Here is a 16,612-nt window from a genome sequence, read left to right as displayed (position 1 = left end):
GGGGCTGCTTTCCCGGACCTCTGCCACGTTCTGGGCGTGCTCAGCCCTGACCCTTCCTGAGCACCTACTACCGCATGGTCTGGGTGCCCTGTGTGCCTGCCGTGGGCTAAGCAAAACCACGGCTCGATGGGCGCCCGTCACTCACGGTACTCGCGGTGCTCCCTGAGCACTGCGCGTGCTGCGGGCGCCGGGACCTCGCGGACCGCAGCCCGAGGCCCAGGTGATGGCCGGAGCCCTGACTGGAGAGGGACGGAGTACGCCTTCACACCAGGTCTGCCCGGGGCTCGTAAACACAGTGAATTTGCTGCCCCCCCCCCACACACACACACCTGACTCTCCCCCTGGTGACTCTGTGTGATGGGTGAGAGCTGCTGGGTGGGCTCCCAGACCTCCGACTGTGGAGGCGCAGCTGGCTGAGCCTGGGTCGGTGACTTAACCCCTCTGGCCTTCAGTTTCCTCCTCTGAAAATGGACTCAAAGCCCCCCCCCCCCCCCCCCCCCCGTCAAGACACTAGTGTGAGGATTTGATCGAGTGCTCAGTAAATGGTGCTGACCTGCTTGTTCATATTAAGCTTTGGCTACCGGGGCCTCGGGATGTCAGGGGCACTGCCCTGCCCACCCAGGCAGGTGTGAGGCCCAGAAGCTTCCTGCGTGACTCCTGGGGTGACATGGTGTTTTCAGTCCCACCTCCACGCTTTGCTGGGCTGGTCCCTTGTCAGCAATGCCCTCCCTTTCCCATGTTCCTGCCCTCCAGGGTCCTCCTAGAAGCCTCCCTGATTCTCAACTCCCAACCCACCCGCCTAGGACATAGGACTCTCCCAGCCCCTGGGTCCTGCCCTCATGTGTGGCCATCCACACTCCTTGGGTTTTGTTTTCCCTAATTGGACTGAGCTCTGAGGGCAGAGACCAGGTAATCCCCACCAGGTAATACAGCATCATTCTTCATCTAACATTTATTGAGCCCCTAATGTATGCAGGGGCGTTTCAAGACATTGGTGGGGAGAAAAGACAAAACCTTTCACTCATGGAGCTTACAGTCTTGTGGGAGAGGGACAACAAAGAAAGAAATATGTACTAAGTGGTCTGATGATGAGTGCTATGAATAGAAAATAAAGCAACATGAGGGGAAGGCGGTGAGGGTTGCTATTTTAGTTTGGGAGATGAGGGCTTCTTTGAGAAGGTGGTTTGGGCAAAGACCAAAAGCAAGGGAGGTGCCTAGCCATGATGGAATATCATGTCAGAACAACACGTCCACTGAGACCAAATGGAAAAAAAAAATACAACACACATACAGATATAAAATAGAATCTATTCCTATGCTAAGCGAAATAATTCAGACAGAAAAGGTTGAGAACCATATGACTTCACTGATATGTGGGATATAAAACAAAGGAACAAAAACTCATAGACACAGACAATAGTTTAGTGGTTACCAAAGGGTAAGGGGGGAAGGGGATTGTAGAAGAGTGTAAAGGGGGTCAAATATATGGTGATGGAAGGAGAACTAACTGGGTGGTGAACACACAATGTGATATACAGATACTGTATTACAGAATTGTACACTTGAAACCTATGTAATTTTACTAACTATTGTCACCCCAATACATTTTAATTAAAAATAATAGAATCTATTTGAAGACATCAAAGAGCTACCAAGGCACCCAAAGTCCTAGAGGAAAGAGAAGCTCATTCTGCTGGAGGGGCCAGAAGACTAAGGAAGCAACCAGAAAGCATAGACTAAGAGGCTGGGAACCTGAGCTGAGTGTTCAGCAGTGTCATGGGGCTGGAGGCGGGAGTGGAGTTGGGGGCCACTGAGGCAGGCAGGACTTGACAAGCCAAAATACTGGAAAGAAGGAATGAGCTTTAGGGTGAGCCCAATACTGTGCTCATATTTTCCCCTGGTGTTTGATGTTCAGGAGAGGCCCCGGAAACACTTTAGGACCCAAGCAAGATTACAGATTAGAAGTAAGTCACCTGCAAGTAGACCCACCCACAAGAAGACCGGAACCCAGCTTCAAACCCAGTCAATCCCACACTGAATTAAGAAGATCCCTACTCTGTCTGCTTGCCGGAAAGCAAAAGTAGGGTAGCCCTAACCACACCAGCCTATTTACATTTAAATTGGTTACATTTAAAACCCAGTTCTTCAGTCACACTAAACACACTTCAAATGTTTGTTACCCACACTTGGCTAGTGGCTACCATATTGAACAGCACAGATAGAGAATGTTTCCATCATCACAGAAAATTCCATTGTTCAGTGCAGTTCTAGACTGTTCTAGAATCCAGAGGGAAAATTTTTCAACTGGAACATGAGACATCTCTACAGTTTTTCATACAAAATACCTGATATTCAATAAAAATTTTTTTTACAAGCATGCCAGGCGATAGGACAAAATGACTGAACACCAAGTGGAAAACAGAGCAGACGTGGTCACTGGTGATCCACATGTAGGAGTTTCAGGCATAGATTTTAACTGTCACCAACAGGTTGAAGAAGATAGATGCTAAAATGGAGAATTTCACTGTTGAACTGAAATATGTAACAAAGAACCAAGCAGGGTGGAATGACTAGGACGAGACTTACCCTCGTGCTGTAAACAAGTGCTATAAATCACACCCGACATGACGTGACACACTGTGCTCTGTGTCGCTCCACATGCAGCTCGCCCTCCCAACTGCCAACCCTGATGACCACCACCAACCTCATGTTCACCACCAACCCTCGGGCCCTGTGCCCACGGAGGCAGTGGCTGCACACAGGCAACAGCTTCCCCTGGAACTTTCTGTGAGCTTCCCCTTTGGGCCCCCATGTGGGCAGCTGTATATCTTGGCTGTTTATGTTCTCTGCCAGCTGTGCCATGTCCACCCACACATGTGCTTCAGGTGAGCTGCTTCCTGATGCTATTACCCTCCCGCCCCTTCCAGAACTTCTCTTCCTGGCTCCTCTGACACTGTGTACAGTGTAGGTTTTCTACCCCCTTCTCATAGTTCCCTCGGTGGCTGTTTCCATGACCACAGCCTCTCTCATACAGCTATGACAAATTACAGACAATTTCAGACTCTGGGTAGTATTCCCTTCCTCCAGACATATTTACTGTTGTCTCTAGCAGATGGATCACTTCAATCTGACCAAGGATTGAGGGAATTTGAAACCTGGCTTCAAGCCTTCTAGGATCTCATCTATTTCCAATCTCCCCTCGTTCCTTAGGCTCACAGCAACAACACTGCCGAGTTTACCAGGGCCCCTATGCCTTGGCAAGCCCTCAACTCTTTCACCGTCTGGCCCCATGAGACTGGTGAATGTTCTGCCTAGCTTCTCAGCGTCTTCTCAGAATCAGCAATCTATTTGAGGGAAAAAATGGCTTCAAATACTTGGCTCATCTCTTTTGACTTCCTCCTTCCATGTTCACTGTGCAAATTTTCTCTCCATTGACTCCAAACGTTTAAAAAATTTTATCAGCTTTTCTAGTTCCTTTTCCTTTTCCTTGAGTAATGTTTGAAATAACATGGCAAGGCACTGTCAGAATCATGTCACCTGAACTAGAGAATTTTCTGAACCTCCCTCCGTGCTCTGAATGCCTTTTCCCTTAAGCTTGTAGGATGCCACCCACTGCGGGTCTCCCGCAGAAGCCTTGTTTCCCCCAGGACCAGCTAGCCTGCCTCAAAATCGTGAGCCACACCACAGGATAAGTTTTTCTATGACTGCACCAGCTCTGGGTCAAGTCATCCAACTGGTGAGTAGGAGTCTCCATGCCTCCCTGCTCTGGGCCTTACACACCCCACGTCCCCACACGCCCCATCCCCCATGTCCTCTTCTAGAGCCAGTCCCAGCGAGTACCTGTCGTATTCACAGAGAGTTGGGATGTCCCTGTGTCCCACATCTGGACACCTCTCATGCTTGGTGAGCAGTTGCTGGTCTGGGTATCTCAGAGGAGGTGGATTTGCCCTGACCCTCTTCTTACACATTTTAGATTCTGTTACGTGTGGTCACTGGGGCACCAGGCGAGGATGGCTCCTTCCCAGGACCAGCAGCATGAACTAGATCTGAGTTCACCTGGGGGTCCTGGGTTGGAGAAGGAGCCGGGACGCAGACAGACCCTTCTGCTTCATTACAACCATAAGATGTGTGTTGGGTGGAGGGCGACTCAGGTTGGCCCCTTGCCAGTGAAAGTTGTTGAGTGTCCTATTCCCCCACCCCACCCTGGCATGGGAGGTCAAGATCCCCTTGTGTCCAGACCTCAGGGTCCCCAGAATGTGGATGTCATATATCTGGATTAGCAATGGAGAGGAGAGGAAGAGCCTCAGAGCTCAGAGAAGTGTGACACCAGAAGGGGACATCATGCCAGCCCAACCCCTAAGCTGAGCCTTCTCCTCTGCCTGTCACATTCAGAGACTGTGTTTTCTATTTGTGACGGTGCCTCCCCAGGAGTCTTCTTCTGAAGGAACAATGTCCACCTCTCCCCATCCTGGCATCTGTGTTTCTCAGGGAGCAGTTGGAGATGGAGTTTCCCAAGGAGGTGGAACTGGGCAAAGACCCTTGGTCTTCTGCAGCTGTTTTCTTGGTCTGTTCGGGCAGAGACAGACCCTGGTATAAGTCGGCGTCTCCCTTAAAGCAAAAGATGTAGGCTATTCTACAGTAAACCCACAAATTTCATAATGAGAGAAGGCCCGAGCATGAAGATACATAGGCACTTTGTCCTACATCGTGTCCCCAATTCGCCTGTGTGCAGCTTCTACCCTGCATGCTTCTCCAAGTTTTGCCCCAGTGGAGATGAAGGACCGTGTCCTGAAGCCCTCTTACCCCTACACACACACCAGGGACAGCAGCAGCTTGGGCTTGGAAGGGGCATGTCTGGGGCCCCTGACATTACTACAGTAGTCCCTTCTATCTGAACATCAGGAGTAGCTGCAGGAACAACAGACATCTAGGACTCTCTGGATTGGGCTGCCCCCACCTCCCTCTCTCAGGAGCTCCCTTCTCCCCAGTGATGACCAGGGAGGTGAAGGCTGAGCTCTTCTCACCCCAGGTCTTCTGATAACCTGTCGAGGTGGCCTCTTCAATCTGACACCCCACTCATGTTACCTGTCCCAACTGTCCACCCCCATAGCCCTCAGAAATGGATGGTGTGGTCTCTCTGTTCACTGAATCCTCTCTCTGCTTTGGCCCTCGGCCCAGGCCTGGTCACACAAGAACTCTCAAGAAGGGATGGCTGGGAGCAGCCTGAAGGCTCAGTTGGTTAGAGCACGAGCTCTCAACAAGGTTGCCGGTTCAATTCCTGCATGGGATGGTGGGCTGTGCCCCCTGCAACTAAAGATTGAAAATGGCAACTGGACTTGCAGCTGAGCTGCAACCTCCATAACTAGATTGAAGGACGATTTAGAGCTGATGGGCCCTGGAGAAACACACTGTTCCCCAATACTCCCCAATAAAAAGTTAAAACAAAACAAAAAAGAAAGGGCTGAACTCATAGTCATCTGCAAGAGGCCCTTTATAGTCAGGGCTAGAACTGAGAAAGGTGACCGTGGTTCCAGCCCCACTTGTGAGTGTGATGTTTGTAGGTTTCTGGTGTCCATTTCAGTTCAGAAACCCACCGGACGTGTGTGTGGCTCTCAGCCCTTTCTCAGGGTTCCCACGAGCCTCGCACTCATGTCCTTAGAATGACTTCTAACTTCTAAGCAGTTCCTCCAGCCCCCAAAGGCATCTCCTTCCTATGGCATCTATGGAATCTCCCTCTCTTCACCCCACCGTCATTTTCCTCTGACCTTGCCTGGTCTGCTCTGTCCTCATGACAACCCCCAATGCTGCGGCCCACTGAGGACACAGGATCCTTTCCCAAATCTGAGTATCTACCCTTCATGTAGAACAAACGAACCCTTAGGATTTACTTCTGTGACCCATCAGCTCCAAATACAACATCTCAACAGACTTCTGATACTTCCTTCCTTTGAGCTGACTCGGGACTTGACAAAGCTCCAGGCACAGAAAAGGATCACAGGTCATGTGTTCTGTTGTCCAGAGCTCTGCGACAGTAGAAGGAAAAGATCAAAAGCAAAAGTAAAATATCAACCCGTTGGAAAGTGAGGGGAGGAAGGGCAGGAGCCTGACACAGAAGGTTTTCTGGAGGGAGTGAGGACAGAGTCAGCCCTGAGGGGGCAAGAAACCCAGTGACCTCTGAGAAATGTCCTGTGTGTCTGAAGCTAAGTCTCTTCTTCTCTAGCACGAGGGGAGACTGAGGAGGAGTTTGGCTGCACCTCTGTCCTATAGGACAGAATGTCACCAGACTCATTCCCCAGCGCTGTTACCTCCGGTGAGACAGGTGAGAGCTCTGCCTCCAGTGACTTCTCCATCCACCATGCCAGACCTGGGGAGCTCTTCGCCAAAGGGTTGGCGCTGTCCGTGGTTCTGGAGAATACCTGGGCTTAACCCTGCCAAGCACCCCAATTTACCTGCACAAGGTCTGAGCCTTAGGCCAGCAAGGCAGCTAAGTCGGAGGAGTTTGGAAAGGCTGGGTTCCTCTTGGGAAGGAGGAGTCAGAAGAAGGGGTGGGAGTGGCTGGGCTCATCTCTGTGCTTTTCCTCTCATCCCTCTAGTTGCCTTGTTCTTTTAACCTTGTGGTGCCAGAAACATGCTCACTATTACTGAAGGGGTGGATTCCACTTAGCATTTGCCACTGAAATGTCCCTAAAAGAGGAAGTTCCCCTATGAATTGCTCCATGTCTTACGGGATTGAGCAAGCTAGTCAGGCCAGCACTAAGAATTAAGATCTCAGGGTGACCTACAGATAGGGTAGTTTGGGCACAGTGTTAGGCCAGCAGGGGACTGGGGAGAAAGGTGGGTATAAAGGGGAAGAATGTGCACAAGTGCTGATAATGACAACAAGAACTACTGGTCAAATGTATTTACTGCCCACAGGCTACATTCTGTGTTAGTTGTTTGCATGTTGCATATTTTCTCAATGGCACTTGCAATATAGGAGTTCACCTTATGAAATAAATATTTGGAGGGAAGCCAAGCTACTTAAAACATTCATAAATAAATGTTGGGCATTTGCACTGTGCTAGCTGCTAGTGACTCAAAAGTGGACAAAGCAGATTTCACACAGACTTCAGAGTGAACCAGGACATTTTGTGGAGCCTCAGTTTTCTTATCTGTATAATGGGTCAGGACACCATTGCCTTGAGGAGCCCTTGGGGCTGTTGTGAGGAAGGGGACGGGCTTTGGGGACCCAGTTCTGCCAGGAGTAACTTCTCTTCAGCATTTACCACGCCAAGCCACAGCTCCCCTCGCAATGTCAGGACTAGGCAGGCAGTGCCAGGTCTCCTGGCCCTCACTCAGACTGGTCCTTCCAACTGGCAAGCCCTTCCCTGCTTCCCCACCGCCCAATTCTCTCTCCTCAGTGTGATGCCTTGCCGATATCTCCTTCCAGCCTGTCACTATTAACTGCGTCTAAAGTGTCTTTTATCACAATGTTGTCAATTTTGGTGTTGTCACATCCATCAAGATGTCTGGCAAGAAGCCTGAGTTTTTTCAATTAACTTTTACTCATCATTTGTGTAATAATGTTATTCTTCCTTCACATTTTTCTACAAAAGATGACCATCAGAAAATAAGACGCTTCCTAGCTTGAAATATTTTTACACAGATTTGGTATGAAAAATATATTTGTAGTTTATATTGTGTAAACTATATATGTTTATAGTTTATATTATATAAATATATAAAATATTATACATATAATTAATATATAGTTTCAATAATGCATATATTTATATAACATCAATGTTATAAATATAATGCATGATAATATATTATAAACTACATAACATGCAGTTTATATTATATGTAGCATATGTATTTATTGTTCACACTGTGTGCTCATCTCTCAAGTCAAGAACCAGAACCTGGAGGCTCCCCAGGAACTTCAGAATTTCTCTTTGTTTCTCTTCCGATCCCATCCTCTCAGGAGTTACCACCATATCGCCATTTGGGGCCATTTTTTTCCTTCCTTTGCCTCGAAGCTTGATATCTGAGTATCTACTCTTTTTTTAAAATAAATTTTATTGGGGAATATTGGGGAACAGTGTGCTTCTCCAGGGCCCATCAGCTCCAAGTCATTGTCCTTCAATCTAGCTGTGGAGAGCGCAGCTCAGCTCCAAGTCCAGTTGCCGTTTTCAATCTTTAGTTGCAGGGGGCGCAGCCCACCATCCCATGTGAGAATTGAACCCGCAACCTTGTTGAGAGCTCCCGCTCTAACCAATTGCAACATCCTGCCGCCCCCTGAGTATTATTCTTGACCAAGATAGTTGCTTTAGAACTTTACTTAAATGGAACGATGTAGTAAATGTGTTTTTGTATGACCTTAATAAGACCACACCAGCTTTCCTATTATTAATTGGAATAGTATAGTTGGCATAGTATATAATTTTGTCTCCTTTTATTTTTGAAATTCTCTATCCTTATAATTTAGATGCATATATTATAAGGCACATATACTTGGAATACTAATCCAAGCTGATTCTCTTTTTTAACTGAAGCATTTATCCATTATATTCGATGTAAGTATCCCATGTTATATTTTATTTTTCATATGTGCCACCAATTTCACATTACTTTGTCTCTCCATTCTTGTCTTCTTTTGATTTACTAAGTTTTTCATAGTATACTTTTAACCACTACTAGTTCATAAGTTATATGATTCTATTCATGAGTACCATAAAAATTACTGCATGCTTAATTAACTTGCTTAAGTCTTTAGTAAATGAAAACCTCTCTCTCCTCCTAGGTAATATGTACATATCAGAAAATGTAAAATACATATACTCTCCCCCCAACTTTGAACTTAGCTGTTATTATTGTCAGGAATTTTTAAAATATCTTTTATGTTTATTCTATAGGCAATGATTTCCTCCATTTATTTTTTCCAAAAGATCTGTATTGCTTCCTCACTTTTGAATTATGTCTACTGAGTATAGATTATAAAGTGATATTTAAAGATATGATTTACTTTCTTCTTCTTTGCATGGTTGCTACTGATAATTCAGTTAAACTGCTCTCTTTTCTCTTTTTCTTTCCTTTTTGTGTGTGTGTGTGTGTGTGTGTGTGTGTGTGTGTGAAGGCAATCTGCCTTTTTTCTCCAGTTGCTGTTCAGATTTTCTCCTTGTCTTTGGTTTTCTTTGCCTCACCCTTGCCCTGATACAAACTCAATATGGGGGTGATCTCCTATGAAACTTCCCACCTTGGGCAGGGGTCTTGACTTTCATTTCCAGAGCACACAAAGCCACAGAACCAAAGCTCACATGATCAGTATGGGTAAATGCCGTTGGGAATTTTGGTATGTTGGCTTCGCTATTCTGCCGAATTCTCTGGATTCAGGATTTCCCCCAAATTCTGGTCTAATGTGTTCCCATTTAATTTTATTTTCTGGTGTACGATACTTTTAAAATGAAGAATTTTATTTCTTCTCTTTATTTTTTTCCCAAAGGATTTTGTTATTGTCAGCCCAAGCCTTGATCAGAATGATCTAACCTGTCATTACCAACACAAGAGTCACAACTCAACTTCTTGTCACACTAAAAGGGGGGTTTGGGTAGTAGATGTGGGGAACTGGTGTTCTCCTACTTCCACACTGTAATTGTCCACTTCTTTCCTAAGGCCCACTTTCTAAAGTTTAGGAAATAACTTATCCAGATTTGGGCGCTTGTTTTGTGTCACTGAGACACTCACCTAGGCCCATACTATATGGTCCACGACATTTCCCCCACTGGAGCCAACGTTGTGGCTGAACCAGCCCTTGAGGTTCTTGTTATAAAACACACTTCAGCAACAGCCATCAGAGAACTTTGAAAAAACAGGTTTATTACAGTAGACCTCCTGTGCCTGTGATTTCGTTTTCCACTTTTTTGGTTAGCCATGGTCAACCACAGCCCCAAAATATTAAATGCAAAATTCCAGAAATAAACAATTCATATGTTTTAGATTTCATGACATTCTGAGTAACGTGGTGAATCTCGTGCTGTTCTGGTCTGTCCTGCCTGGGCTGTGAACCATCCCTCTGTGTCTCCTTGATATATATGCTTCCAGCCCATTCGTCACGTTGATTATCAGATCGACTGTCGCAGTATCGTGGTGCTTATGTTCAAGTAACCCTTATGGTAACCTAACGTTATGCCATAATGCCGACACCATTCACCTCACTTCATCTCATCAGGTAGGCACGTGCCATCTCACATCAGCACAAGAAGAAGGATAAGTACAGTACAATAAGATATTGTGAGAGAGAGACACCACATTCACATAATCTTTATCGCAGTATATTGTTATAATTGTTCTATTTTATTATTAGTTTTTGGTGTTTATCTCTTACTGTGCCTAATTCATAAATGAAACTTTATCATAGGTACGTATGTGTAGGTAAAGTCATAATACATATAAGGTTGGTACCATCCATGGTTTCAAGCAGCCACTGGGGGTCCCACGGATAAGGGGGGATGTCTGCACTCACAAGTCCTGGAGGACACACAACACGCCCAACGACCTCTCAGCAAGGGCACAGGGAGTGAGAGAGAGCGAAAGAGAGAGAGAACCGGGGGTTCTGCCTTTACTGCGATGGAGGGTGGGTTGCCTAGGGTTTCATGGGTTCTCTACTGGCAAATTTAAAATATCAGAGTGGGAATTAAAGTTTGGGAAGGGAAAAGTGGGGTCACTCAAGAGATCAGCTGTCTAGGTCACCCAGGGCTTTCTAAGGGTAGACGTCACGGGTGGGGTAGCCAGGCTCTTCATGTGGTTGTGTAACTGACAACATGTTTACTGCAGATGGATTCCCTAGACATAGATGGATGACGTGGCAATCCACAGCTTAGCATCAGGCACTTGCAATGGAAAAAGTCAGACGCTTACGCTGTAGTACTGCTGGTAAAGTTTTGGCTGCTTTGGTTTTAGTGCTCTCTTTTCAAAAACTAAATTAGTTTAACTGTAGAAGAGGGAGAGCATGAGCTCTTTTTTCAGTCCACCTTCTCATCCCAAATCTGTCCCTGAACTCAGGTTTAAAGGACAGGACAGTGTAAGCCAGATGAAAATAAGGTGGTGTGGCCTCTAGCAGAGGGAATCTCAAATTGCAAAAACTTCAGTATGAACCAGCATGGAAGGCTGAAGGAACAAAGGCCGAGAGGAGAGGGTGGGTGAGTAGATAAATGTCAGGGGAAGATGCTTGTTACAGATTGTCTAAGGCCAGAGAACTGTGAATGGATTTTTGTAGGAGACAGTCAGGGTCAGCTCTCTGGCTTGTCCAAATTTGCCACAGAGACCTTAACCCAGACAGGAATCAGAAGGGCCTGTGAAGGAGCTCTCACAGCCCACGTGGTCCCAAGAGCCCTGCAGGAAGAACTCTATGGTTACAACAGAGCTCTATGGTCGTAACAGCCTCTCCCCTTTCTCTTCCCCTCTGTAAAAAGGATTTCCTGCTTCTTCTTGTGCAGTGTGTGCATACGGCTCGCTATGGCTGTACATACACCTTGCAACACTTTCTTTTTCCCTGAATGACTCCTCTTTATGACAAAATACCTAGCTGACCTTTGTTTTCGGTCAGCAGACTTGCAAAGAATCTTATGGGGCCCGTAAACGAGATAGGGAGGGGACTGGAAGTCAGGAGGAACGTGCTGGAAAATTTGACAGGTAAAAATGGGGTGAGGAGATGACGCCAGGGAGACTGTAAGATACGAAATTATGAAACGAATGTGAGGCTGAGGGGCTGGTCTTTCCCTGGGGAGGCTTCGAAGAGTTCTGGGAGGGACAGTGACACCAACAAGTTGGCACCCGGCGCTCTGTGCCTGGTCACCCCTGGCCTCAGGAGAACTTACAAGCAAGACTTTTCTGTTAAACAAAAGAGAGACCAGCAAGCCCTGAGCACACTCCATGTGACAGGGCTTCTGTTGGTTGATTTCTGGGTTAATTTCTTTAATGCTCACAACCACCCTCGAGGTAGGCTGCATGATATCTGATGTACAGAATGGGCAACTGAGGAACAGAGAGATAGAGTGAATTGCTTGATAACTATGCCTTAGGAAGTGCTAAAGCCTGCAGTGTAGCCCAAGTCTTTCTAGTCCTGTCACCTGTCTGTTCATGTTGCCAAAAGGCTCCTCCTGCGACAACAATTCGTCCCTGATTTCTTTCCCTGACAGGGGCTGTGATCCCTCCGGCCAAGACTGAGCCCTGGGTGGGTCCTCATTTCCTTGTATTGATCTCCGAGTACTCGCAGGTGCTGGTGGCCTCCTGGTCCTGAGGGTCCCGCAACTTTATCCCGTGAAAGCTGAGGTTTGCATAGTGCAGCTCCCCCTGTTGCTCCCCTGAGGAAGGGGCATCCCCGGCAGGTAGCGCTTGCTCTGGGGGGCTGTCTGGCTGGGGCTTCTGCTTTGAACCCTGAGTGAAGGGGAGAGAAGAGAGTCCGGGAAGAAGTAAGGCGGGCATGGTCCCCAGGGCAAGTTGGGCTGATGGGACAGATGTTCATTTATCTTATTCTACACACATTTCTTACGAACTCAACTATTTGCTCATTCATTTGAATTTTTGTAACACTATAATTGATTAGATCATATCAGGGGCTTACTAATACATTTAATCATCACAAAAATACAGTATAAAGGATACTCTTATTATCCCCATTTGCAGATAGGGGAACTGAGGTGGGACAGGTGAAGTAACATGCCCAGAATGGGTAGAAGGTAATAGTTCAGAGGAAATGGTCTGGCAGCCTTTATCTGGCAACGAGGTGAGGTGGGCTCAGTGGTCAGCAGGGGTAGGGCAGGGGGCTGACCATTGGCTCCGAGAGAGGAAGGGGAAGAACCCAAACAAAGTCACTCCCAGCTGCCTGCCCAGCTGACCGCAGAGGAGTGGCTTTGGGGAATGCTAAGGAGCCGTCTGGACTCGCTGAATGGACGTTCACACGCATGAAAAGACACCCACATCACTCACCAAGGCCACTGGACCCATGACAGCGTCTTCATCATCCAGGCCCTTTAGTATCCTGGACGCTTGTTTCCTGCGGGCTCTCGCTCTAAGGAGAGAAATGAAAATACTGCAGCCAGAATGGCCCAGGCACAGGTGGGCACGCTGCCCTCACTCCCTGGTAACAACTGAGGCATCGAGGCCCTGAAACCAGACTCAGAGCCCCTCCTGACATGCAAGTGAGTTCTCTGTTCCCTGGGTGACCAGGCATTTGGCCAAGATTGAATTTCTAACACTATAGACCCCGCTTACACACAAAAACTCGTACACGAGTGATCATAGCAGTGTTATTCGTGATAGTCAAAGTGTAGAAATAACCCAAATGTCCAAAACACATGAATGGACAATGTGCCCCATCCATTAAACGGAATATTATTTAGAAATAAAAATGAATAAAGTACTGACACATGCATGAACCTTGAAAATATCATGCTACATGAAAGAAGTCAGCCATGAAGGATCACATGTTATATAATTCCATTTGTATGAGATGTCTACAATGAGAAAATCTAGAGAAATAGAAAATAGATTAGTGGTTGCCTAGAGCTGCGGGGAAGATGGGGACAGGATCACAGTTAAGGGGCGTGGGATTTCTTTTTGCTTGTTTCTTTTTCAGTTTGGCCTAATGAAAAAGTTCTAAAATTGATTGTGGTAATGGGTACACAACCTGTGTCAATGAACTAAACACCGTCGAATTATACACTTTAACCATATGGGAATTGTACCTCAATAAAGCTGTTACCCCCACCCACCTCCCAAATTAGGCCCTCTGGATGCACTCAGCTCTGCTTTTCTGGGATTCAGTGACACCTGTCATAACCGCCTACCACACACCTCCCTGTTCCTCCCCAGGACAAAGGCTTACATGCAAAAGATGAGACAGGAGCATAGGGACAGCAGGGCCATGACACCAGCGCCTCCAAGAGCCCCAGGAACCACTCCCGCCAGGGACACTGACTTCCCTACAGAGAAAAGGGCATTGGATGACCCAGTCCCAGCACAGAGTCCCCTGTTTTCCCATCTCCTTACAGAACTGGCTGTTCAGACACAGCTGGAGGGCCTTGTTCTAGCAATCACCTGCTGTGCAGGCCCCAGCCCCTCACCCCCAGCTTCATCTCCAATCCACTCTTTTCTCCCTCAGCCTCAGTTCCCAGCAGACTAGCTGACCTGGCATCAGCAGGACAGTGACACTCTGGGTCCCATGGGCATTCGCAGCCTCGCAGCTGAGTCTGAGGCTGGAGCTGAGCCCCTCGCTGAGGCTCAGGGAGCTGTTGGCCCAGGGACCCTCTGAGCTGAAGGTGACCTTGAAGGAGGTGTTGCTGAAGTTCCCCTCCAGCAGCTGCTCCCTCAGCTGCCAGCGCAGGGAGGGGGCCGGCTGGGCTCTGGAGGAGCAGCTGCAGTGCAGCTTCTTGTCCCCCCAGGAGCAGGAGACCTGTGGGAGGTCTGGGGGAGAGAGGAGAAAGGTCAGCGCTGCCTCTCCCCTCCCCAGCACCCAGGTGTCCTGCCCCCAGGGGTCCCCACACTCACAGGCCACGGAGAGGCTCAGAGAGACATTTGGGGAGCCCAGCGGGTGCTGGGCTTGGCAGGTGAACTCTCCTTCTTCACTCCCCACTCGAGACAGCTCCAGGATCCCGGTGCTGGAGATGCGGGTGGTGCTCAGGGCTGAGGATCCCCGGAACCAGCTCAGTTCTGCAGGGGGGTTGCTGTCAGCAGCACAGAGCAGCCGCAGAGCCTGGCCCTCCAGTATGGGAAGGGGAGAAGTGGTTTGCAGAATCTCTAAGGCTTTGGGGAGAGAAGTGCAAAGAGAGAGTGACAGAGAGAGAGAGAGAGAGAGAGAGAGAGAGAGAGAGAGAGAGACATGTGGAACGAACAAGTTCAGGGAGGTAAGGGAGGGAGGGTGGTAACTTTTATCCTTGCCCTTGCCGTATCTGATCCCATTCAAGCTTTGATGACCCCTCTGGTCCATGGTGGCCCCAGAAACACATCCCAGCCCCAGCGAGACGAAGCTTTTTCCTACCTGTGACATTTCTGAAGATGCGTATGGTGAGGTTCTGTGGGGCATCTGGGATAGAAACATATGCCCCACTCAGAGGTGAGGAGCGGGATGGAAGCTGACCCCTACCCGAGGAGGGGTGGTGGACCCAGGAAGGTGGAATTCCTGTCCAGGCCGACTCCTCACCTAGACTCAGATGCATGAGAGTCTTCTCAGGTCAGCCTAGCCTCCCCGTCTCCGTCCCCTACACACACACACACACACACACACACACACACACACACAGCACTGCTACTACCCACAGGGACCCAGCCACCCCTCCAAACTCACAGGACACATTGAGCAGGATGGTTCTCTCCGTAATCACGCTATATCCTTGCTGTTTCACCTGACAGGTGAGGTTGGTGCCGTGGTCCTGGGGCCTCAGGGTGAGGTTTAGCACCGAGGAGTGAAGGGCCTGGGGGTCCAGCGAGTCAACAGCAGCCCCCACCCAGGAGAAGGTCAGAGGTCTTCCCCTTTCGCAGGATCCTGGCAGGTTGCAGGTCAGGCGTGTGGGGCGGCCGGACTCCAGAGGCTCCAGAACGTGGATGTCGGGTTCCTCTGTGAGGGCTGAGGAGGAGAGAAGCCGTGCCTGGGCCCCATGGGGAGGAGACCCAGAGTGTGACCCTGAGAAGGACCCACGCCTCGGGGCCTGAGCTCACCCCAGGTCCTGTGTCTCTTCCCACAACAACATCCCCTGGGCCTGGAAAGGGAGTGTTCCAGTATCCTGTTCCTGTCCTAAGACAGGGGTCCCATGTCCCAGGTCCTTTTCTGGGCCCCACCGTACCTGTCACCTGCAAATGCAGCTTCTTATCTGTGTAACTATATTTCACATCATGTCCTCTCTCCACTCGGAAGAAGTAACTTCCTGTGTCACTCTTTCTGGCATTGCTGATACTCATGGAACAGCTGTTGGTCCTGGGGTCCTCAAGGAGGCGGAATCGGTCAGAGGTCTCAGTGTTTGCTGGTTTATATGGGTTGTTTGAGGCCACAGGATAATCGCGTTGTATGTTGTCCCCACCCCGGTACCAGTAGATGTGGAGTACATCAGAGGAAGACCGCGCATCCCAGGGGTAGGAGAAGGAGCAGGGCACGTGCACGCACAGACCCTCCTGCACTGTCACCGACTCCTTCAGTCTGAGCTCGTACCCTGGCTTCTCCTGCAGGGACCCTGGGGGGACACAGAGCCTCAGCTGCAGCTGCAGCCCCTCCCCAGCCTGTGCTGGCGCCCAGGACCCTGGGCCACTCACCTCCCCACAGCAAGGGCAGCAGCAGCAGAGGCACCATGTTCTGCATCTGACAGGGCAGAGGCGGGGCCAGGTCCTCTGTAGGGAAGGAAATGCTGAGAGTGTGGGGTGCGGCCTAGGACGCCCCAGCAGGAAGCCCAGGCTCAGAGAGCTGTGGCCATGCCTGGAAAGGGAACTTGGGCTCCACAGGCCTGCGGGGTGAGCTGGGGGCTGAGAAATCACCCTGTCCTACCCTCTGACCCCTCCCGACCCTGCAGGTGGATATACCGAAGTCCCCAGAGGTTGAGAAACTTGTCCAGATGTGAATCTGGGAGTGATCACCTTGCACATC

The 16,612-nt window shown here is 48.9% G+C and overlaps 1 protein-coding gene across 1 annotated transcript; it reads right to left on the bottom strand.

The window, feature by feature from the left end:
* Positions 1 to 437: 437 nt before the first annotated feature.
* LOC308489681 (sialic acid-binding Ig-like lectin 5) lies at positions 438 to 16,353 on the bottom strand. The gene is made up of 9 exons (XM_081031175.1): positions 16,285 to 16,353; positions 15,822 to 16,205; positions 15,326 to 15,604; positions 15,020 to 15,064; positions 14,530 to 14,784; positions 14,170 to 14,445; positions 13,868 to 13,964; positions 12,970 to 13,051; positions 438 to 12,417 (listed from the first exon to the last, which is right to left on the bottom strand). Exons 1-9 carry the CDS (start codon positions 16,328 to 16,330, stop codon positions 12,223 to 12,225), a joined length of 1,659 nt encoding a protein of 552 aa, XP_080887301.1. The 5' UTR covers positions 16,331 to 16,353; the 3' UTR covers positions 438 to 12,222.
* Between the last annotated feature and the right edge of the window lie 259 nt (positions 16,354 to 16,612).

Source organism: Rhinolophus hipposideros, assembly GCF_964194185.1.
Source record: "Rhinolophus hipposideros genome assembly, chromosome: 21".
Lineage (NCBI taxonomy): Eukaryota > Metazoa > Chordata > Mammalia > Chiroptera > Rhinolophidae > Rhinolophus > Rhinolophus hipposideros.
Note: the sequence above shows the minus strand (reverse complement) of the source record. Positions and strands in the feature narration are given on the sequence as shown.